Source organism: Patagioenas fasciata, chromosome Z (genome assembly GCF_037038585.1).
Source record: "Patagioenas fasciata isolate bPatFas1 chromosome Z, bPatFas1.hap1, whole genome shotgun sequence".
Classification (NCBI taxonomy): Eukaryota; Metazoa; Chordata; class Aves; order Columbiformes; family Columbidae; genus Patagioenas; species Patagioenas fasciata.
The window spans coordinates 31,797,576-31,822,526 of NC_092560.1; the positions used below are offsets into that span (position 1 = coordinate 31,797,576).

Below are 24,951 nucleotides of genomic sequence, written 5' to 3' on the forward strand. Positions count from 1 at the left end.
TGAAGAAGCATAATGCTTCTCTGCTTCCATCCCTAAAATTTATGTATGGAGTGAATTCATTTAAAGATACATTAGGGCCACTTGAAGATTTTTTTTTTTCCTTAATTTATTGCTGAAGTAGCAATTGATTTAAGGACCATTTCCCTCTTGTTTGTTGTTGTTTTGTTTTGTTTTGTTTTTTTCTGTACTAGTATTAACTTTGTAATCCTGTTTCAGAGCTTTTTAGAGTCATTGGAGGTAGTAAATGATCAGGCTTCACTATGCATTTGGGCTTCTGTTCATCTCTCCCCTTTACCCATCCCTCCCTTCCTAAGAAGACATTCAGTGGCCCAGTCTCCATTAACAGCAATATATTGTTCTCTGCAGATCTGTATAACTTCTGAAAATCTGTCATATAATTTTCAGAAAATGTCTTAAGATGCCGTTAAAAATATTCTTAAGGAATTTTCTTTCAAAAAACAATCAATGCAGACAATATTGGTTAACTTGACCCTGGAGCAGGACAGTAATATTTTGGTTGTTCTTTTGTTATTTCAGTTGCATTCTAGGTTTCCATTGAAAATGATAAGAACACTGTTTTCTTGGGGTATATTTCAGTATGCTTATTCTTAAAATGATGTATTTTTGTTCTTATTCTTTATTTGCTCCTTACCTGTTCATTTAGTCTTTCAGTTCAACACCAGCAAAAAAGCAGCTCTGCAGAATATAAAAATGACAATTTTTAAATTTTTTAAGTTAGTTCTATTTAATGCAGTATAATACGGAATGGAGTTGTATTGGCAAGACAGCTTAATACCTTTTTGCTTGTCTTTTGTCTGTGCCACTCTAAGAAGATTTTTAATGTTATTTGTTTGTAATTTATAAACCCACCAAACAAAACTACTAAGACCATCTTCAGCATTCACCAGTGATTTACTTTTTAACTCTATGAGCATTTAAAATGATTTCAACATACTTAAATGTAGTTGAGTCTGTGCTGGGTTTTGCTCAAGTTGTATTAAATTTAGATATAGCCTTGTGCTGGGTTTAAGTTTATCCCAATCTGAACTGCCTCCCAAAGAACGATCATATTCTGTCCTCAGCTGCATGTTCATGCCTCTTCCCTTGAGTTGTCTTCTGCACTTGTGTAGCTTCATAGGAAGGAAGACTGTGTGAAAATTTGAGGAAGAAAGACAAGTTTCCTATTGTGGCATCTCAGGCAAAGATTGTCTTAGTTTTGTTGTGAATACACACCCTCATGTTTTATGCTTGCATTAATCAAGTGATTGAGTGGGGTCAAACTGGAGAGATCACAAGCACTTTGGAGTTCAGGATGTAAGTTATTTTTAAAAATTAGTTTAAATCATTGTTGAAATTCAATAGCAGTTAGCAAGAAGTATTACAGAATGAGAAGTACAGCATGCAAATAAAAAAAGGGGAAAAGCTCACAAAGTTGTTTTGTGTTTATAGCAATATTGGCTCAGGTTTACTAGAGCAAATACTGAGATTTAAAGGCTGAGGTTACAAAGAAACCCCACTTTTAGCATTAGCAATACAAGTATCTATTGTCCTTCTTGTGCTGGGGCTCTGATGCCCCTGTGGGTCTGTTGAATGACCAGGCTATGCAGATGCTCTTATTTTATTACTGACAAAATCAACTATTTTGTCTTGGAGCACAATAAAAACTTTATTTTAATAATCTGCCCATTCTGAACTGGTGTGTTGGGTGACTGGAGAGATGGAAAAGTGACCTCTGAATAAGAGTTGTGGTTACAAGGGGTGAGAAGCCGATTAGTGCTTCCACTGTATAACAAGGTCCTCTTAATCCAAAACCATAGGAAGCATGAATTTAGTGAAGCTTAGAGGGGAAAACATGTATACAGGAAAGAATATTTAATTCAATATTATAGAAAAATGGATCACACTAACTAGTGAAACTGAACAATACCCTTCTGCAGAGGTATTTAAAAATGATAGAAGAGTGTTTTACCTACTTCTGTTTCATCTTGAGGGAAAGAACTGGATTCTTCCACATAATTAGGTATATATACAATAGTGGAAACACAAAAAATAGAGCAAACATACAAGCAAACAAAACATAATTTGAGAATATTTTTAATAAATCTGAAATTTGGATGGAGTGTGTAAGAAAAGTCAAATGGGGTAAAAAAGACACAGCTGGCTGATGAAAATGCATTTTTATGTGAATGGCAAGTAACCTGCAAAAATTCTAGTTCACACATAAAGGGCACATTTTAAAGAGTTCCCTGTGTGTATTTGAGAATTATTGCTTTTAATTAGTATTAGGTGTATACTTAAGCAGTGCAAATATTTGGAGTCAAGTTATGAACTTTCTAAATATTTTAAATGAAGCAAACTAGACAAGGATGCTAAGTTAATTTGAACAAATATGAATAGGAGTGGGCAAGAGCTGCATGCATTAACAATACTGTGGAGCCCCAGAGAGTCATAGTTTTGAAGAGGATTTTTATTTATAGAATTAATTTTTTGAATGATGCTTCAGTTAATTGCGGTTTTTAATTTTTGTGGGTTTTGGGGTTTTTCTTGTTTTGTTTTGTTTTGTTTTGTTTTTCTATTGGGATTGAGTTTGCTTGTATGGCACTGTCACAATGTAATCTGCCCTGTTAATTGATGCTAAATATATCTGACAGTCCTCTGCATACAAAACAAATGTGAACTATTTATTTGAAGATGTTCAGAGGTGCTTCTTACCATGGCAGCTGAGAATGTAATATAAGTTAGTGTAATTATCTTAATACTTTTGAGGTGAGAAATTGATCACATCATCCCAGTGGAAAACAGGAAAAACAGGAATAAAAAAAAAAAAAAATTAAAAAAACCCAACAAACAGAAAAAAACAGGATCAACCACTTAATATTAGTACAGCACTAATAATTATTGTTAGTATAGTACTCACATTTTATAAAATGTATCAGTGTTATACCTGGTTTTCAAACCTAAGTATTTGTGCAAAATGAATTATTGAATGCACTGCACTGTTGAGGTTTTTTCCCCACCAAGTCACTTTATTTCTTTTCTCCACCACCAATACGTGGTCAGAAACCTGTCAGAAGTCGTAAGGTTTTTGTAGTCAGAAAAAAATGCAGATGACATCAAGCTCAGTCCACAGTGTTATTCACAAACATTGTAGATGCATTGCTCATTTCACAGCGTTTAGAACCTTTGTTGGCTCTGCTGGTATTCCCAGATAGGTGTCAAGACAAGGACATGATTGTAATGGCTATATGCTGTTTATAGACATTCCTCATTCACCAAGCTGAGGTTTGCTGAATCTTCCCTCAGCCTTTCTTACACACATTCCTAAATGCTTTTGTTCTGCTTCTGTACTGTTTTACATACTTTCTAAATTAAAGTCGAAAGCAATCACTACGATGATATTAGGGTCCAATATGCATTTCAGGGTACTTCTTCATCTTCCTCTTTCGTGTCTGTTTTTTTTTGTTGGTTTTGTTTGGTTGTTTTTGTGTGTGTGTTGTTTGTATTTTTGTGGGTGTGGGGCGATGTTTGTTTGTTTGTTTGTTTGTGGTTTTTTGTTTGTTTTTGTGTTTTTTAAGTCAAACTGGGCAAACGCAGATCAACACTGCACATGTATCTGCAAAGAAAAGTCATCCTTGGAGAGCCACACTGAAATCACTGGGATGCTGCAGAAGCTCATTAATCTGTTTTTGGATCCTGATACAAGGTTGAATTCTGGAAGTACACAGATGTACACATCTGTCAAAGCAGTGCAAGATGCAAAGTGTTTTCTTGCAAATATGTGAAGCTTGAAAGCACTCAAAATAGTAGGCTATTATGATGAACAAGAAGTGATGAAATTTGGAGAAGAAGTTTGGGAAAACTCAGAGAATTATCTACTTGATGCAGTTCAAAAGATGCAATGAGTGTACCCTGCAAGCAGTCTTCAAAGTATTCTGAATTTACTGGGATATTTCAGTGAGAGAGAGGCTTCTGAAGTGAGCTTTGTGTCCTGGTATGTTTGCAGAAGTGAAGGAGTATTGATGTAAAACAGATTCTTCTCAGCTCGTCTTCAAAGACATCCCTGTAAGAACTGTTTCTGACTGGTAGAAGACCATCAACAACGAGAGATATTTGCTGTGTTTTGTGTGCTTTGTGTGAAGCTGGAACAGTATAGGTCATTTTTTGGCCTGAGTCTCTTCACTTACTAATGCTAGATTAATGACACATCCTGGATTCCTGCAAAAGAAATAGCAGGTCTTGGGGGAGTCTGGCTTCTCCTCTGTGCTGACTTTGAGAACTCCACAAAAAGTGACTTTGAACACTGTGATGAGGCTGTGAAACTGCAACACGGTGTCACGATGAAATACCTGTTTGCTTAAGGCACTTAAAAACTAGACTTGGCTTTCTATCATGAAAGTCTCACTGAACTGGCAGGGAGAGGACTGCACATCTTAACAGTTATTTCTTCGTCTGATTTCTAGTTCTAGTCTAGAAAGTAGACAAAAAGGACTTAAGTGAGCTAAAAGTGCATGACTTTAGCTTAATGGTCATCACAAAACAGAATGCACGCCAGTTAAACTTCTGTGACTAAATTCTGCCTGCTGTTGCAACAAATCTTGATTCATTTTAATATTTTCTTCATTTTGTGGGTATTTGCGTATTTTCCAGTGGGAAGACCTTTTGTTTTCTGTAAGATGCTATTATCCTGAGTGTTAATGGGTTTCCAGCTATTAAGAAGTAATCATATACATTAAGTATTTAACTATAAATTTGAAAAATCTTAATGAGCAGTCTCAAAGGAATATTTGGAATGCACTCACAGTAAACTGGCTCATTTTCTTTTAATTTCCTAGAAGGGCTGATATGAGAGCAGTTATAATGTGGAAAGTATATTAAGCCCTGGAGATGCACTGTTTATCTTAAAATATTACTTTACAACTTTAAGGCATATGAGGTGATTCAGGCTTACTCTTGTAACTTAGAATCACAGTAGAAGAATGATTGCTATCTTTTGAGCTAATGCATTTGAAATAAATACAGCAACCTTAAAAACAAACAGCTCAGGGATAAATTAAATTAGATGTTCCACTACTATATATCTTTTGTAAAGGATTATTGTGGGTGAAGAGATTCAATGGGAGGTCTATAGTAAAATATGTTTCTTTGAGTTTATAAAAGCTGTCTAGAACTGTTTTCATTTGAGATCTCTGAAAAATAATGCCAGTGGTTCTTGAAATCCAATCCTGAAGCAACTAGCTTGATGCCATTCTGTGGAGACACAATCACCCTTTGGCTGTACTATTCTTAATAATGACAACTGGACTTTAAATGACTTTTAGATATAGTGCATTTCAGAAACAGTTGTAAAATTATTATCTGATTTTTAATTTTTTTTTTTCTACAGAGTGTAAGGAATGGAGGAACTGGAATTAATTTCAATACTGTAATATTAATTAAAAATGTTTTTGGCACTGGGAGGCTGAAGATCCTTGTTCTTTATGGAGACATCACATTTAAGTAGTGTCTGAGGCTTCATAGAATTGTTGCCCAATAGACTGGAACATGGAGACACAGCTAGACCCCATGAAAGATGACTTGCCCTTAATGGCCAACACTAGCCACATGCTTCTAAAGCACTATGTATTGGATTTGGATGTGGATTTTAAAAGTAAAGTTATTGAAGGCGTCATAGTTTTATTCTTTGAGACTGGGAGCCAGTACAGGAAAACCAGCAGTACTGGCGAAGAGAGCCACCAGCCACAGTTTGACGGAGCCTGTAAAATGAGAGCATCTGAACTTTGCCACATTCCTGTGACAAATGTGAGTGCCTGTTCATCTAAAACGGAATGTAATGATTTTGCTGTCTGTGGTAAAGGTGAAGATACTTCTGATAAAAGTTGTAACCATAGCAACAAGGAACAGGCTTCTGGGATTTCTAGTTTAAAGAACTGCTGTGACATACAGAATCACGGGAATAAGGATTTTCTGCTGATATTGGACTGCTGTGATTTATCCGTACTAAAGGTTGAGGAGGTAGATGTTGCTGCTGTGTTGGACACTGAAAAATTCACAAGGTCTACCAAGCTAACTGATGCTTCAAAGGAGATGGAAAATCTCAGGAATCAGATTGTACATGAACTTGTCACTTTACCTGCGGATCGCTGGAAAGAACAGCTATACTATTTTACTTGCTGCAGCCAAGCACCTGGCTGTGGAGAGCTTCTCTTTACTACTAGCACTTGGAGCCTGGAGATAAGGAAATCAGGAATTCAGACTCCAACAGACTTTCCTCATGCAATAAGAATATGGTACAAAACCAAACCCGAGGGAAGATCCGTTACATGGACTACAGACCAGAGTGGCAGGTATGTAACTATTAGCTGAAAGCTTTGCATGCATTGATTTTAAACATAGGTGCAAGAATGCAGAATTGTGTAATGCTGAGCAACTGTGTGAGCATTCTTTTCCATTGTTTTCATTTAATCCATGGTTTGAATCCTTTTGCTGTCCTGTACAAGAACAGACAAATTCTCTGCTCAAGAAATCCCAGTGAATGGACTTGCAGACCTCAGGCCTAAGTGATGGCGTTTGCTTATTTGGAGTGGGAGTAAATAGTTATGTATGAGAATACATGTGTGCAGGGAGTAGGGAATTATCACTTAGGGAAAGAGAAGGTATGCCTGACAGGTTATTTTCAATTTAATATTTCGTGGGTTTTTTTGTTCCTGGCTTACACAGCTGATCATACAGCACAAAGATCAGTATACGTATTTTTCATAGAATTGCTTTACAGCTAATCTTTTCTCAACGTTTTAATAAGTTTACAGATGCAGTCTTTTCCTGTTCAGTCTCTCATAATCAACTTTTAAAATATCCTTTATCTATTACGTAAAGTATATTGATAATAGCAAATGAACTGTAAATTGAAACTGCAAGAAGAATTGGCATTTAATTTAGAATTTGTGAAAGTACACAGTAGTGTACAGAAAAGTCAAGATAAGCTGTTTATGGGAGGGAAACTATAATCCACTCTTGACTTCTACAACTGTAATTGTTTTACCTGAATGCTCAAAGCTGTATTTTAATGATTATTAGTTCTTTATGATACCTAAAAAACAGAAACAAAGTTGGAAAATGAGGAAGAAATTTGACCTAATTTAATACTTAGTTTTCATTCCCAAACTAGAGCTATATGGTTACCTTTCATTTCAGTTATGCCAACAGAAACTAACATTCTTCTCCCTGCATCTATCTGCATCTGCATTAGAGAGGAAAATGAGGCCTTTTAATTGTACATCTGGTAGTTAGGCAATTCCGCTGCTAAACCATGATTTGCATCAAGTCCAGGAATGTCTCATTCATATTCATTACCTCATCCCCTCCCCCCTCCCTTCTTCACTCCTCACTAAGTTGTTTTTGGTATGAGTTACCTGCAAATGTAGGACAGTTGCCTACGATCACACTTGTCTCTGTCTACCTGCCCTTTACCAAAGTCTTTGAGTCTGTTAGCAACACTCAGCTAGTATAGGGCTCCTCCTCTGTGTGTTGGCTGTGTGTTTTAAGCATTAGAAGGTTTCTTTTAAGCATCTAAATCACTAATGTATTTTAGTTTTGACTCTTTTTCTCTGTCAGTGCAAAGCATTGTTCTCGCTTTAGAGAAGTTTAATGGCCGTTCCATGGAAACACGTGGAATTTTATGAACCAGTAATGAAACAGGAAAAGATGGCTTGACATGAGTTAGGAAGTCTGATGGTAGGAAATAGTCTCAAGCTGGTGTATTTTAAGCCTTTTGTAGGGTATTCCATAAACTGATGCCTGTCAGAAAATAAGTTTTCATACAACAGTCATTAGAATCTTTCTGTATGTGATGAACCCATAAATATAGTGGTAAAGCTCTTTGTGCAAAACTCTGTCCTTCCCTTTTTCCTTCCCTTTCTTAAATGCAAGCCTATTGAAATGTATGGGAGAAGCACTATTATGTTATGTTTTCATAGGGAAATTCTTGAACTTGTTCCAGATTATGCATATGGTATAATCCTTTCTTAGAGGAGTCTATAATTTATGGTTTTAACTCCAAAGAAAAGGGAAGCCCGTAACAACACAGGAGCATTGTGTAGCCACTTCCAATATGTTTCCTCTAATGTAACACTGGTACAATGTTATGAAATTTAATCCATGCCCTATTTTATAAAGACTTCCATTTGTTTTGTTTTAAACAATGATGTATTGTAAGAATTTGAAAAAAAAAAAAAGGGTTAAACCAAAGTTTTGTAGGATGAGTTTAGGCAGGTTGAGTCCAGGAGCAGCCTACATAGATGATTAGGGATCTGGAGCATCTTTTTTATGAGGAGAGACCTGGGTCTGTTCAGTGTGGGGAAGAGAAGGCTGAGAGGGGATCTCATCAATCTTTATCTCAAGAGTGGGTGTCAAGAGAATGGGACCAGACCCCTTTCAGTGATGCCCAATGACAGGATGAGGGGCAAAGCTCATAAACTGAAGCACAAGAGGTTCCATCTAAACATGAGGAGAAACTTCTTTAACTTGAGGGTGCCAGAGCCCTGGAGCAGGCTGCCCAGAGAGAGGTTCTGGAGTCTCCTTCTCTGGAGACATTCAAAACCTGCCTGGACACATTCCTGTGTGATCTGCTCTGGTGAACCTGCTTTAGCAACTGGGTTGGACTGGATGATCTCCAGAGGTCCCTTCCAACCCAACCATTCTGTGATTCTGTATGTGTATACAAACCTGATGTTAGCAAAGCAGGGCACACTTCTGTTTTCCATAGAGAAATTGAACACCTGGAATTTCAACATATCCCTGTTTGGCCTTTGATACTAGAAAACACATGAATCATCAGAAGGAAGGTTTTCTTTAGCCTTAGAACGTGTTTTTAATAACATGAGGTTTTTGTGGCCTTTATGCAGAAGTCTTAAAAAGGGGCGAAAAAAGAGGAATACAGTATGTGTGGGTATGCATTTATTTTTTCAAGTTGAGCCCTAGATATTGGATATACAGAGAAGGAAAAATTCTGGGAAGTAAAAGGCATGTGCTCTGTGTTTGTATTTCCTGTCTCCAAGGTGTATTAACAATACACAGTCAACCACAGAGCTGTTTGGTACTAATGAAGAGAGGGAAGAAGGCAGAGCTAAAAGGGAATGAGGAAGAAGCTTACCAAAATACAGTTGCTGAAGGACACACTCTAAACCTCTCTAAACCTGAACGCTGGTTCCTTCCGCCACTGGTATGATGGCATAGGTGTGTGTACAGCTGGGTGATAAGGCATATTAGGGAGCTAATGTAACTGAAAATAAGCAGTGGGGAAGGGAATGTTTTTGGAATATGCTACTGAGGTTAGTTTGGAAGGCAGAGTTATGTGTTTTCACTGGTAATAAGAGTTTTGTGCCAATGTAACCCTGTGTCTGCAGCCTTTATGGAGTTTGAGGCATCCATTGAATTTTCATAATAAGTTTGATATTTTCAAATAAAAATTTTTGCAGGGTAGAAATTGGAAGAATGAGTCAGATTTTCAGAGTTTAAAACTGTAAATTAGAGACTATGTCCTGAAAATAGATGTCCCATGCCTACAGCACAGGACAGAGGAGGGACACGCTGCACACTACCAGAGGCACTGCATACTGGTGTACAAGGGGCAAGGCTGATGACACTCCTTCAGGAAGATGGAGTGCAAAAGGCAAGTTTTTTCAGTAAAATGTGCCAATGAGAGGACCACACTAAACCAGAGGAGGCTGAGAATGAAATAGTGCTGCGAAAATAACATCCATATGAGCAATAAAGGTCTAAGTGTTTTAATTTCCAAATCTAAAATGGATGTGAAAACACAGAAGATTAAAGAGCTGGTGATATGAGGAAAGAAGAGTCAAACCAGCATGTGCGTGTTTGTGAATTGGCCAGTCAAGAAACCAAAACAACCTTTGATTTCAGAACAGAGCTGAGGAAGTCGAGCTGTATCGCAGTTCATATTCATAGGAAAACTGGTTTTGAAGACAGAAGCTTACAAGAGGTGGTATTTTTTTTTTTTTTCACTGCTGTGGGAATAGAGCAAGTAGGAAATCTCCTGTTTATTCTGTCAATAGCCAGTTATTTCCAATCTTTACTACCATTTAAACAGGACCTCTAGCTATAAAATTATCTTTTGTTTAAATGCAGTCAGGTGATACTTCCTAAGGTGTTACAGATGTAGTATTGAAAGATGTATACAGAGTGGAATTCAGAATAATGGATCACAGAATCACAGAATGTTTGGGATTGGAAGGGACCTCAAAAGATCATCTAGTCCAATCCCCCTGCCAGAGCAGGAACACCTAGATGAGATTACACAGGAATGTGTCCAGGCAGGTTTTGAATGTCTCCAGAGAAGACTCCACAGCCTCCCTGGGCAGCCTGTTCCAGTGTTCAGTCACCCTCACTGTGAAGAAGTTTCTTCTCATATTTAAGTGGAACCTCCTGTGTTCCAGTTTGTAGCCATTACCCCTTGTCCTATCACTGGTTGTCACCAAGAAGAGACTGGATCCATTCTTGTGACACTCACCCTTTACATATTTATAAACATTAATGATGTCACCCCTCAGTCTCCTCTTCTCCAAGCTAAAGAGACCCAGCTCCCTCAGCCTTTCCTCATAAGGGAGATGCTCCACTCCCTTCATCATCTTTGTTGCCCTGCGCTGGACTCTCCAGCAGTTCCCTGTCCTTCTTGAACTGAGGGGCCCAGAACTGGACACAGTATTCCAGTGAAAGAATAAAAGATTAAATGATGAGTTCACCTCATGAATACTCCTCTCTGAAGCAGGAGACTGTTCAATGTTAGCTGACATCTCAGTTGATGGCATGCTGTCAGTCAAGCCCCCAGGTGGCCTTGCTATGAATGTATTAATATCTAATTAAAAGCTGACGTAATTGCTGCTCTTTTATTAATAGTTTCCTCTCAAAGTTTAGAACTTTTCTTAGAAGAATTTGACATATTTGAATCCACTTTGATTTGAAATAATGACATTAATAACTATACCTGGACAAAAATTGTATTAAAATGAGTGAGGAGTAGAAAGGAGGGTTAGTTTTAAAGAAAAGATTGTGTACTTGAACAGTCTTTTTCCACTTTTCTAACTGCCTTTCTACTTGGGCCTTAGTTTTACAGACTTGTAACGTGCCTGTGCTTTTTTTTTAGCATTTAAATATTTTAGGAAAAAAAGTTATGTAACATGTATGATTTCTCATAATGAGAGGATTCCTAGTCCAATGTGAAAGGTGCTGGACTAGAAGGCCTGATACAAAGCCTTTAAAGGCGGCTTGAACTAGTACTAGCACTAAGCAAATCTGTTCACTGTGTTTCATTTTCCTCATCTGCAAAACAGTATTTGATACTATTTGTAAAACACTTTGTGATCTACAGGTAAAAAGTGCCCTTCGGAGAACAAGATGACATTAATGGTCTCTGCAGTGTCTGTTCAGTTTTATGTTTCTATTGTGTTGCACAGAGCATTGCCACTTTCTGCTCAGTGCTGTTCTGCCAACCCATTTTCTCAGTCATTGTGACATTTCCCTCTAAAGTTTCTTCAGGATATGGAAATCCCTCAAGACTGGGTTGTACTAATGGCACCCAGCAACACAGCCTTCGTGAATGCATGGTAAACCATTGGTAAAATATGTGTATCAGCAGTCATGAACTTCACTTTTCCTCTCATTCCTATAAACTCTACTAGGATCTCTTTTTATAATCCTGTATATTTTGATAAAGTTTTCATGAATGAGGAGGCAACCTTTTTTCCCAGTTGCCTCTCAGCTCATGTATGTTTTAGGGTAAATATGTCCAGCATCTCTTGGCTAGCGCTATAAGGAGGAATCTGAACCTCCTAGGAGGTGTAAAAGCAAAAGCAAGCTCTTTTTCTTATGAGCTCACTGCCGTGTGCTGTTTCTTTTTCAGGGAGAAAACCCGATTATTTTATGTGTATCAGAGCTGGTTACAGATTCAGTTTTAGATTAATGCCAAAGCAATAAAAGCTGAGTAAAGATTTATACAAATTAGTGGTCTTTCACATTTAGCTGTGCCTTGTGTTTTACTGGATAAAAGATAACCGGTTGCCTTTCTCACCACTGCAGTTACCTGTTGAGCTTCACTGGATATTTATGTCTATTCACTCTGATACATGGAAGGGGGAAACAGATTATTTTCTTTTTCCGTTTGTGTGCATTAACAATAAACATACTTAAACAGCAGTTTCCCTCCCTGTTTTACTGAATCATCAATTGGCTTGCATTAGTTAAGCGTCAGTGACTAGACTATGCCATGGACAGCCCTAGATCCAATAGCACAGATAGCACTTTTGACAAGAGGGCAAAAATAGCTTCAGAATATTTTTCATCTGTGGCTGCCAGTATCTCCAAGTTCTTTCTGTGTAGTTTAGACCTGGCTTTAGGGAAGAAATAAGTTGAATGGCAGAGCTCTTTGAAGGGGACTAAAAAAGATGCTCAGATCTTAGACATTGCAAAATAGATTTTGCTCTAACAACATGTCTCCTATTTTCCAGAGTGTTTTGATGATTTTTAAACTCAGGTGATAAAAGATACTGATCAGAATACTTTTGGCCTCAAGCATTCATGAAATAATGTGTTGTGCTCCTAGAATATTGGCTTTAAATATCACAGGATTTTAAAAACTCGGTTCAGTGAAGTGATGCTTCTAAGATTTTCTTTCTTTAGGTGGATAAACACACTGAGTGTGTTTGTTTTACATAATTTATATTTGAAAACTTACCTTTTTTAAGCTAAGGGGTGGTGCTATTCAAGTACTAGGAATTAAGATAGAACTGCAAAATGCAACAAAAGCATTGCAAACCAAGAATTGTGACACCTGTGCACCAGCAGTAGTGAGCTAGAAGAAGTTAATGAAAGGCCTTGTTACCTTCCCAGCTGTGGCTAAACTGCTAAAAAGAAACTGGGTATCATGAAATATTGCAGGTGAAATTAGAAAGGTGCATTAGATAAAGAAGCTGCTTAGTAGAACAATACTACAGGGAAGATTGCTGAGTGAAAAGTGAGGAGGAGGCTGAGGCTGATAGCAAAGACATGCTTTCTTTTCATTATATGCCCCGTGGTTGACATCCTGAAAGAAGGTTGAGCTAGCATGAATTACCTTACTGGAAGAAGAAATGTAAAAATGCAAAGTTTTATTGAGACTTGGGCTGATTAAGGCTCAAGGCTAGATTGAGTGCTCTGAGTTTGGTTGAGCCTCCAGTCTGTATAGAGAGAGGGATTAATGATAATAGAAGCATTGGTATGGTGACAACAGGGAGGTGTCACAGGTGTTGGTGAAGCCCTGCGATGGCATCTTCAGAAGATATTCAGAAGCCTTCTTTGGTCTTATGAGTTCAGCTGAGAGCTATTGCATGAGACTGAAAGGCTCAAGCAGAAGCAGGATAGGAGAAGGATTTGATTTAATATTTTCTAGTGTTTGTAAAAATTATTGTGGTGATCTCGCTTTTCTTCATCATGCCTTAAATGACTTAGATTGTACTTTGATTGGTTCATGTCAGAGAGATTTGAAACCTACATAACTGAGGTTAAAAAAAAACGCTTGGAACAACAGTAGATTTGACTTTTGACAGAAAACTGAATTCAGTCTTTCTTATTGTAACTCCACCTTCAATCTCTTTTGCTTCCATCTAGGCCGTGTGTTTATACGATGGGATCGCCAATAAACAACAGAGCCCTTTTCCCATGCCAAGAACCACCTGTTGCCTTGTCAACATGGCAAGCTTCAGTTCGAACAGCTGCAGGCTTTGTTGTGTTAATGAGCGGTGAAAACTCAGCAGAACCAATCCGGCTTCATGAAGGTGAAATATGAAATATTTTCTATAGCAAATTAATTTCAATAATTTTATAATTAGAAATATAGCTTGGTAAATATATGATTTTTGAAAGAATTTAGTTCCTAGCCCTAAGGACACTTACACGGCTACCTGTAATCTCCATGTCATTCTATGGAAAAGCTAACTGCTCAAGGCCTCAGGAGAACGGAGTATGAATCCAAGCCATCTGCATTTCACTGTGTTACATCTACTTACTATTTTCTGTGTTTTTATTAATTTTACTTTTTTCCAAACCTAGACCTCCTTTGTCATAAATTTGCTTTGTTTTAATTGCTCTGCAATTGAATGTTTCATAGGTGAAGTACCTTATCAGGCTCTTGACAACTTCAGGCCTTGGTAGAAAATTACCTTTCAGTTTTAGTTCTCTAGTCCAAGTGTAGCTCAGCATGGCAATGATTAGAAGCAGTCATTGTGTTGTGTCTCTACTGAAATATGTGGAATAGATTAAGAATCTGAGGTCAGTTCCCTGAAAATCGCAGGGTTTTTTTGGTTTTGTTTGTTTGTTTGTTTGTTTTTTTGGCATTGGTAAATCATACCTTGTGCAACAGTAAGCGAGCAAGTATTTTTCTCCTGTGTTCGTTATGCTTTATTGTCTAAACTTATGTCTGCACAGACTGGGAAGTTTTTAAGGCAGTTCTACACGTGATAATACAAAATACTTCTCGCTCCCATTAGTTTTGAGGTAGTCTGTCAAACAGGATCTGTATTTCCCAGTGTAACTAGTTGGGGTAAAATTAGCATATAGGAGAAGGGTAGAAACTTTCTTCCGTTCCCCTTTAAAGAGGCAAGCTTATTCTTGAGGGGAAAAAAAAAAAAAAAAAAAAGAGGAGTGTCCTTTGTTTGAGAACCATCAGTTAATCCATTTGCATGGAATTGTCTGGTTATTTTTAGCCTATGTGGAGCCTGTTTCAAGCCTCGTCTCTGCTGTTGAACGTGGAAAACTGCCACGATGAGCTGCTCAGCTCACTTGGACAATAACACTTTCCTGTCTCAGCAACAAGAAAGCGAGCATGCTCTTGACTTCAGATTGGGAGAACAGCTCCACTGTCATTGTTTAATTAGTTTAATCCACACTTAGACCTTGCTAATGAATTGTTGCCTGTCTGCACCTCAGTGGTGGCTATGTGGTCTAAAATATTAAGAGCAAGAAGGATGCTTTTGTGAATTTCTAGAAATATAAACCTTGGAAAACTATTCAGGCAGTAAAAATTGGCACAGATCAGTGAAAATTGATACTCTCTTAGACCGATTAGCTAGTCGAAAAGGCTGTATTGTGAAATAATTATTTCCTCATTAACATTGTTTTGTCACTCTAGTTTGAAAAAAATGGATAAAGAAAAAAACAGTTGTGGGGAAAGGCATTTAAACAATGCTATTAACAGAGTGTTGAGGATAGTATGAGGCTACCGTATTGTTAATGGTAGCACTGGGACTTGGTCACACGAAGTCAACATTGTTACCCTGTGGAGAACACAAGGGACTTTTCTTTAAATCCTTGTCATTGTTGCAGTGGGTCATTTTTTGTTGGTAATTCATGTATCAGCTTAAAGCTTTGTTTGTTTTGGTTTTGTGGTGTGTGTGGTGTGGAGTTATTTTGGTGTTTGTTTCTGTGTTTGTTTTGTTTGTTTGTTGCTGTGCGGGTTTTTGTGTGTGTTTGTTTGTCTGTCTTAATTTTCCAAAGGCTACCTCAGTATATTTCCTTCCCTAAGAACTCTGAGAGAAAGAAATACTGTAAGAAGTCTTTAATGGAAAGGCTAGTAGAGAGGAAATGACTCATTTTAGCTTCACTGTGCTAATGAAGTGCTGAGTGAAAAGTGCGAAGTGAACTGGGAAGAACCAACTGTACCATAAAAGCCGTCTCCTCTAGGAGCCATGTGACATTGGCAAAGTTTTGTGCTGAACTTTAGTGAACTGAAGCAGCAGGAGGACCTACTACACTTCTGTCCTTACAGTTTTCCTTCTGCATCTCTGCAAGACTGAATTCCTGAGAGTGTGGAAGATTCTGCTTATTTGCAGATATATGTGGAACACACAATTATTTATGCTAGTTTTGATGGCGTGATGCAATGGTGTTGGTTTTCTTTAAAGGTAGCAAGTGTTGTGCTCCAGTACTTCTCAAAGACTCAATAATGACTGAGACCCTCATTATCTTGATACTTACATACAGTTTCAAGTGAGAAATTTGTTTTAGAGAGCTGTTTGAAGTTGCAAAAATTTACAAAACAGATACAGAGGAAAGAAGAGAATAGAGCAATATTGTGAAGAATGAATTATTTGAAAACCAAAACAAACCCAAGGCTCAAGTGCTAGTCTGAAGCCTTAAATAGATTCTTAAAGAATTTAGGAATATAAATTCATTAGTTTAATTAGTAGGACTTTTATGAGTTAAAAAGTACAAAACTATCTGTAGTGTTAAATATCCTGTCCCACATATAACTTGTTAGGCAATTATGCAGGGCATATGAAATCTATCTAACTTAAAATTTTGTCTTCATATTTTTAAAACACACCTAAAAGCCTTTCAGGATAGCGTCAATGAAAATAACTTTGCTTTGTCAAATTATTTACATACATTATGCTATTGTTGTGCTGCATATGTATAAAATCATACATAACTGACTGAACACAAAAATATATTTTTAAAAATGCAGTTTCTCAGAAAGAATAAGCATTTTGACAAGCAGTTGTGAATTAATTCATTCTGAATAGAATTACAAGTTAGCTGAATATCTTTTTCTTTTAAAAGTCATATTTATAATGGGTGCATGTAGGCCACAGAACAGCAGGCTCATGCTTTTAAACAGAGATCTACGTTCTGCTTCACAAACCTACATGTCTAGATGTGTGGATGCTGTGATCCAGGGCATAGCTACACATAGCTCACATGCACGTATTCCTCATTTTGCACTTGTATTTGCAGGTTTTGGTAATAGTGTACTACCGCCTGTAGGTTCCATTTTTGCATTCTGTCTCCTACAAAACTATGGCACATCCTGTCATTTGAAATAAAGTTAGGCCACATCTGTTTAAAAATACTGATAATGTCACTTACTCAAGTACAAATGGTAACTATTCAAGTATGACCTAAAAGTGCTTAAAAATACCATGCATTCTTTCTGGAGTACTTAGAGAACAAAAATCTATCAGAAAAATGCAATTGACCATGTCCTTTGGGAGAATATTTTACAGGAGCGTGAAATATGTGTGTGTGCATGTAAGGTGAACCATTTAACTTTTGGATTCACTTTTCAAGGCTTGTCAGTTTTACTTTCCTTCAGCATGTTGCTGTAACACATAGAAGGTGCAAATATATATAGTTACAAGCACCGTTTGTTTTAATTCATGTTCAACAAGTAGGTATTCAGCCATTAAGTGTGAAACCGATTGGCTTGCTTTTCGTGTGTTTACTCTACCCTTATGTAGTCTTTGATCTTGTTTTTCCATCTCTGGTTCCAGGAGGAGGGTGTATTCTGCCATTGGGAGGAAACATGGTGCTAGAGAAGCCACTGCTGCTCTGTAGCTGTCAGCAACAACAGTTGCTTTTGTTTGTGTTCCTCTCACTTTTCACATGGCAAAACAAAGGAGTCTAGTACTTTTTTTTTGACTGATCTCCAACATCTATCAGGAGCCACAGCATGGGAGTTGACAGCTCATCACATGCTACTCATCCCTCCCAGCCAGTGTTGAACTAATGTTCTGGCAGGAATGTGAGGATGCTCTGTGGGAAAGTACAGCTTTCAGATGAGAGCAAAGATCTCTGCAAGTTACAAGGAGTTTCAGGAGGCCAGGGAGTTCTTAATCCTGGTGCTCCAGCCAAATAGTAATATTGGAATAACTACTTATTTAGCTGTAGTTTTGTATATTAGAGCTAGCTCTTACTTTGTATATCAGGTGCTGTGTGGGGCTATGTCTCTTTTGCTCTTAGAGGTAGCTGAGTTTTGCTTTTCTTTAGTAAATCATGGACACAATCTGTATTTTGTGGTGTTTGTGTTAGTGCAAAGTATTGGAGGGAAAATGCACTAATAAGTAAAAATACTCTTAATCTTCTTGCCTCTAACATTAACAGATAGTGACTCCAGGTGTTCCCTTACTTATAAGGGACTTCACAGATTCAAACAATCTTAGTGGTTTCAAAGACAGCTAAATGCATTAAAAATTCTAGGAAGTAATTACATCATTCATCCTTATTATTTCAAGTAAAAGAAATAAAAGGCCTTTAAATTGGTCTTTTGCACAATTATAAATAGATTATAACCTTCTACACTTTTAAAATATAGTCCTAAATTTTGCATGGGATGTTTTTAGTTATATGTTATAGAATAGGTGATTGTTGTTGCATGGTTTGCACAGTTACAACACATTTATTTTACAGAACTGAAAAAAAAAAGTTTTTAAAAAAAGTTTTCAAAATTACTTGTAGAAAAAATATTTTGAAAATATTACAATTGCCTAAAATAATCATGTGTAGGAATCAAGTTGCTTTTAAATTAATTTTGGTTTTAAGGAGGAGGTATAAGCATTACACATAAAAGGACAGGGATGCTCTCCCTCAGTTTTTCCCATGGACTAAGGCCAGCCTAGTCTCCTGTTTTTCCTAAAATGTCCTTGCTTAGTCATAAAATGTTTTTGTGGTACAGAGCGCTGATTTTGGTCAAGCGAGCCGTCTCCTCGTTTGAGCGGCACTGTTTTCTCTTACCCTAGAGGTGGTGCTGTCTCCACAGCAGCCACTGGCAAGCCGAGGGCACCCTGGGGAAGGGGAGAGCAGGGTAAAGGCGAGTTTGTGATACCACTCTGTGCCCTGGGATACATGTGAGATTACCGATGGAGGAAAACAAAACAAAGCTCACTGACCTGAAGAAAGTTAAAGAAAGGCAGTGAAGCTATGGGAGAAAGGAGCAGGTTGTGAGCCAGTCTTACCAGTAGTGAGAAGAGAAGACATAAGATAAATGAGGGTTAGACTCTGTTTGAAACCGTATGTCACGGTACTTGCTGTAGAGAAGTCATGCGTAAAGACCGTTTCAGTCACTGATCAGTGAACACACTGCAGAGAGAACTCACTTGTCGGGCCAGTGCACATGATTTCAGTTGTTCAAGAGAAAACAACTGTAGGATAAATATATATTTTTCCTACACAGTTCTAGAGTATGAATGCAGAAGGCATCTAAAAGCCCTGCAGGAAATGGGTTCAGCGCCAGTTAAGTGTGTAAAGATACTATAGATCTTGGATCCTGTTCTGGGAGTATCCAGAGTTTGCATGGTCTCTTTAATGCCTGCATAATATAAGGGGCTTGGAAAAATATGAGGATCTGTATGTTAGCTGCCTTTTTATTTTTTTTTTTTCCCTCTCTTTTAGGGAGGAGATCCTAATTTAGATAAATCTTAAAATAAGGAGAAAGAAAAACTGTCTTTGGTACCTTCACCCTTTTGCAAGGTTTGCTCCAGCTCTGAATAGCATGTGTTCGTTGCTAATTCGCATACATTTCTGAATGTAGTACATGCTGTTCTTCTCTCCAGACCACTAAACTGATTCCTCATTCATTTAGAGATTCTGTTCAAATTACCCTTATTTTTTAAAAAACCGCTATGGTCTTGCTTGCTCCAGCCTGTCCTACTAAACTTGTTTCTCCCTGTAACCCTCTCTGCTCCCTCTGTTTGCATGACACAGGCCAACACCCTTTCCTTTCAGACAATCTCCTCACTGCTGCGAGAGCTTTCCCTTTACAACTCCTACCCTTCGGAACAGCTTTCTGTGACTGTCTTTTGACTTCCACACTTGTTTTAGAACTCAGTTGAGAACACATTACTGTTTTTCCATTATGATTCCTCAAATTTTCACTCTTCCTCTGCTGTTACTTAACTCTTAAGGTTTTACAACTAACATAACTGCATGGAGCATTTTGTAATGCTTTGTATGTAACATGCTACACAATGTATTGTAGACCACCTATGGGCCTTCTCTGGTATGCGTTTAAGTCAATGGTAAAGCAGCCATTATCTTCAGGGTTTGCAGGCTTGGGCCTTTAGCGGTTTATATCAATGAAATTCTCTACATCAGGAGTTTGGTATTTCAGAATAATAAATTGTTTCTGTCCTGAGTGACCTCTTTCTCTCAAGGTGGCATTCACTTGCCTTGGCTCACTTGTAGCTTTGGTAAGTTAATAAAAAAACAGGGGGAGAGGGAGGGAATTTGGCAAAACAGTTATCCTCTTTGTTCCTAATGTGTTTGGAGCAAATAAATTTTTTCTGCTCACATACTGACAGGAGATTAGGAAAATTACAGGAGTAATACATATTCATCTGACAATAAAGTCAAAAGGTTTTTGATGGTAGTGGTGGATTTTGCCAAAAGTGGAATGGAATGAGGCAGTGTAAGTGGTTGCTAGTGCATCTATGAGACAGGGGCTTTATCTGCCTCTTACAAGACTTCACAAAATCCTTCCTTTGGACAACTTGACCTTCTGTGATCGTTAAGGTAGGAAACCCAGAGGTGCTTTGCTGCAGCTTATTTATTTTCCTCTGTGCATTATGTCCTCCTCTGGATTGTGGGTTTTTTCCCTTCTTTTCCGTTTGATAGTGTTCCATAGCCCTGGTCAGAGTATTATTGCTAAATAAAAAGTATTATTGTTCTCTTAAAGTAACTGAAGTTTGTATGTTTCCACAGTTGCCACAGCTACAGTTATTTGCGTATGATTCAGCAGGTTACAACTCATGCTGTACTCTTTCCAAAAGTAATTAACTTATTAGTATGGCGTAGTAGCTGTATTTGTGACCATAAATGAGTACTTGAATGTGACCCTTAAGCTATACTCTTTTTAAAGGAACAAACAGAAAACCTAAGCAACATTTAGATTAATGAAAAGCATGCTGTCCTAAAAGATCCTCCAGTTTATCCAAACCTGTTCATAGATACAGCCGTCCTATAGTGTACTTTTTGTCTTCCAGCACTGTGTTCCCATAATGGTAAGATTTATCATCTTTTAACCTTCTAATAGACTCTCTAATCGTGTTTTAGCAGTTCCTGCGTTATCATGACCAAATCATTGACTTAGGCAATATCCCATCTGATTCTAAGCTTTGATTTCTCGCTGCCTGGATGGCACATCAGGTTGTCAGGTCCAATTCACAAGCACTGGTCGTTTTCGTTAGAACTTGCCTGTCAATTTCGTGCTGTCCAGAACACAAAGACAATATTTTGTTCTGTATGAGATAATACAGTCAAGACAAAGTCATAAGGCCTTTGATCCAGGGTTGAAAGAGTTAAATTTCAATCTTTTTGTATGGATGGCTCTAAATATGGTAATTAGATTTCATGTCTGATGCAATTCTTGGGCAGTAACAGTACAGTCATGTTAAACTGCATTAATAACATCCTGCTTATGGATTATTTATGAATAGATAAAGACATCAGCAGACAGAAGGAAGTTTCAGGTGTAAGTAAGCAGTGCTGAACACATGCTTGTTACCTATGACTGCTCTTACGTTTCTCAGTGAAATTACTATTCTTTCCTCAAGAGAAATACTGGGATGCAAGGTGGGAGGTTTGGCTCAAAATCTCAAGTACATAAAAACATCAAGTATTCAACGTATGCTGTGATGGATGAGTCTCTACAAATGTTACAGATGTTCTTTTTATTTACAGATATCTTGAGCTGGTACTACTATGTGACTATGCCAATGCCAGCATCCACCTTCACTATTGCTGTGGGGTGCTGGCAGGAAGTTAAACAGCAGTCCTTCACAGCTGCTATTCAGACGAAGTTTTCCTTGCCATCTTTACAAGCTGATTTCAGGTTGGTGTTCAGAATATTGTTGAAAAATGAGATACATGGGTAGCATTTTGATTTACTCTATGGAATGTGAAAATTGGTCATAACAGTACAGGAATCAAAATAGAACTTGTTTAATCTGAACAGAAAAATCTTGAGAGGAAAATAATTCCAAAGGTATTATTCATGGGTAAGGGTGTGGTTCTTTTTCTGTGAAAACAAGCTGCTTAGTGAGCAATAGGGTTAATAAATCTAAGTGTCCTCTGGGTTTGGATCTTACATCTTGTGTCTCTTAATGCCCTGCTGTAGCAATACCAGGTTCTCCCGTGTTTCTCACAATGCCTGGCTATTAAGATCTTTCATGCTACAATATTGACCGCTCACCTGCTTTTTTCTTCCTGTCCTGTCCCATCCCAGAGGTAGAGCTGGTCTGTGCAGTGGTTTGCCTGGGATAATGTGTAGTGACTGTGTACATGAAAGACCTATTGCAGTGGTCCCGTAAAATACAGTTAAACCACTGATTCTTTTCAATAAAAAATACTCAGTTGTCTAGTATATGCAGTGCTTACTTAGCTGTCTTTCTCCAAACCTGTAGAAATATAATTATTTTGAATACATCTATTCTTCCTTCCAATCTGGTGAAAACTGCTCATTGAGTTTAAATTATTACAGAGCAATGAATGAACAGAACAATACTATATAGGCCTGCAAATGAGATTTGAAGCCAAAAATTAAGTTCCTGGAGAAGTACCACTTGTTTCCATGTGTATTCAGCATAGCTAGCAGAAGACTCGGACACGGCACTTTATTTCCTCACATGTTACTCTCAGCTTTTCAAATTCATAGAGTTACAGAATCATAGAACAGCCTAGGTTGGAAGGGACCTTCAAAGACCATCTGGTCCAGTCTTTCCTGGGAAGGGAAACGTAGATGCTGTTATCTAGCACTCATTGCCCCTTGTCTTCTCCATGTGGCTCTTTGTGAGGAGAGTGCCTTTACGCTCTTTGTAGATGCCCTTTCAGTATTGGAAAACTGTGATGTGGTCCCCCTGAGTCTCCTCCCCTCTCTCTACTCTCTCCGCTCTTTCTTCTTTCTCTCCTTCCTAGCTCCTTCAGTCTTTCTTCACAGGGCAGGTTCTCCAGCCCTTTCATCATTTTCGTTGCCCTCCTTTGGAACTTATCCAGTCTGTGTCTTTTTTCAATTGTGGGAACCGGAGCTGGACACAGTATTTCAGGTGCAGCCCAACAAGCACTGCATAGTGGGGTGATCCTGTTTCTATCTCTGCTAGTAATGCCCCTGCAGATGCAGCCTTCATTGCCGCAGCAGTGCAGTGCTGACTCATATTCAGCTTGTTGTCCACCAGGAGCCCTTGGGTCCCCCTAAGCAAGGCTGCTCCCTAAACACACAGGTCCTGGCCTGTGCGGGGCTCTTTGGTTATGTTGTCCCAGGTGCAGGACTTTGCATTTGTCTTCATTGAACCGTGCACTATTCTTGCTATCCCATACTTCCAGCCTGCCCAGCTCTCTCTAATAAGATTGTTCTCCCTTCTGATGGCTTCACCTCACTGGCCTCATTTGATCCTGTCAGCAAACCTGGTAAGGGTGCTTTCAATCCCATCATCCAGGACATTTGTGAAGATGTTGAACAATGTGGAGCCCAGCATCAGTCCTTGGAGAACTTGTGACAGGCTGCCAGCCTGAGTAAAAACCATTCATCATCACTCTCCGAGTGTGTCCTGTGAGACAATTTCCTACCTATCTTACAGACCACCCATCCAGTCCGTAGCTTACCAGTTTGTCCAGGAGAAGGCCGTGGGAAACGGTGATCTTTTGTGGAAGTCCAAGCGAACAATATCCACTGTTCTCCCCACGTCAACAGAAAATGTTATTTTGTCGTAGGTGATGATTAGGTTAGTCAGGCTGTATTTTTTCTGTTATGCATGTAGAAACTTAGCTGAAACAATACTTACATTTTTGATAGTTATTTTGAGCTAATACTGTCTTAACATTAAGACAATGGAAGTCCTTCCTGTTTTGGTAAAACTAGTGAGACTTTGGAACTTGAGGATGTAATAGGGATTTCTTATTGGAATTTAAAATTAAGGGATTCTCATGGCTTGCAGCTTGGCTAGTTTGTTTTTTAAAAATTCTACTAAATCTTGATAGTAGGAATTTTTCTATTTTATCTAAGATCAGTATGACATGCCTATTCAAGCTTTAAAATAGTGTATAGGTTTGATAAGCTTTTATAAATGATTTTATGTTTATTCCTCTACTATTTATATATTTATAATATGACTGCCTTTACAGAAGTATGCTGTAGATTTTCACTATATATTCCTCTCTCATGTACTGCATGTTCAGTAATGGAATTCTTATTGATTTGGTGCAAGAGATTATTCTGACAGAGTGTCAATAGAATAAATGAAAGCTATCATTTTCTGTATAACTTCTGAAGAAAGGGGAATGTTTTTTGTAGCTTTTTGTGAAGAAAATTAGTGCAAGTTTTAATCACTGTGATGGTTGTTGGGTGAGTTAACTGGCACAGGGGGTGTGATGTATCTGCAGCAATTGAGTTAATGACAGTGGAAGAAACAGAACTGATGCATTTCAGGGAAAAAAAATTACAAAAACAGGTCCTCTGCAAGCGTCCTGTCCATTATGCATGGACAAAAAAGAAGAGCCTAAGTGTACAAGGTTGTTTTGCACTTGTTGAGGATGTAAAAATCTATGTCCTTAAAAATCTGCTGTTATAGTTATATCTAATTAATCTTTATTTGAGAGTTAGTCCAACAGAGACTTCTTACTTATTTTAGTCTTTAAGACTAGGTAACCACGCAAACATTTGGCACAGTGGCACACATTTCTAGAAAGGGCGTGAAACAGATAGAGAAGCAAATGTTAAGGTACTATCTTAGATACGGTAATGGAGATAAGCTCTTGGGCAGCAGGAAAAGGAAGAATTTCTGAAAGAAATTCAGCTGAAATGTGTAATGTAATTTATGTCCAGGTGCCAGGGCATTTGACATAAGGAGGCTGTATCAAAGGAAATGTTACATGGGGCTAGGGTTTTAAGTAAGTTTCTTATCTGCTTGTGGTTGGGAAGGGCTTAGCAACTTTTGTAAGAGATAGTGTGCTACCTTTCATGTTCTTGCCTAATCTTAACTCTGATAGTTAAATACAAAGTGACATTGTTTTAAAGCAGAAGTATACTGGGTTAGACCACCCTTGGAAAAAAATTGTATAATGATGGATGTAGTTTCTTTGCATATGTGGTCAATGAAATAGCTTAGGGTTCACTTCTTTCACAGAAACAGTTACATAAGA

General features: G+C 38.0%; 1 protein-coding gene across 16 annotated transcripts in view; it reads left to right on the forward strand.

The window, feature by feature from the left end:
* The window catches only part of AOPEP (aminopeptidase O (putative)), a 189,705-nt gene that overhangs the window by 8,116 nt on the left and 156,638 nt on the right, over nucleotides 1-24,951 (forward strand). For all 16 annotated transcript variants that reach the window (XR_011736625.1, XR_011736627.1, XR_011736626.1 and 13 more), the window contains exons 2-4: nucleotides 5,384-6,344; nucleotides 13,657-13,823; nucleotides 21,499-21,649. Coding sequence is in view for 11 of the 16 variants with exons in the window: in XM_071802515.1 (XP_071658616.1) it covers nucleotides 5,542-6,344; nucleotides 13,657-13,823; nucleotides 21,499-21,649 (1,121 nt within the window). In the remaining 5 variants the exon portion in view is untranslated. The remainder of the gene's footprint in view (nucleotides 1-5,383; nucleotides 6,345-13,656; nucleotides 13,824-21,498; nucleotides 21,650-24,951) is intronic.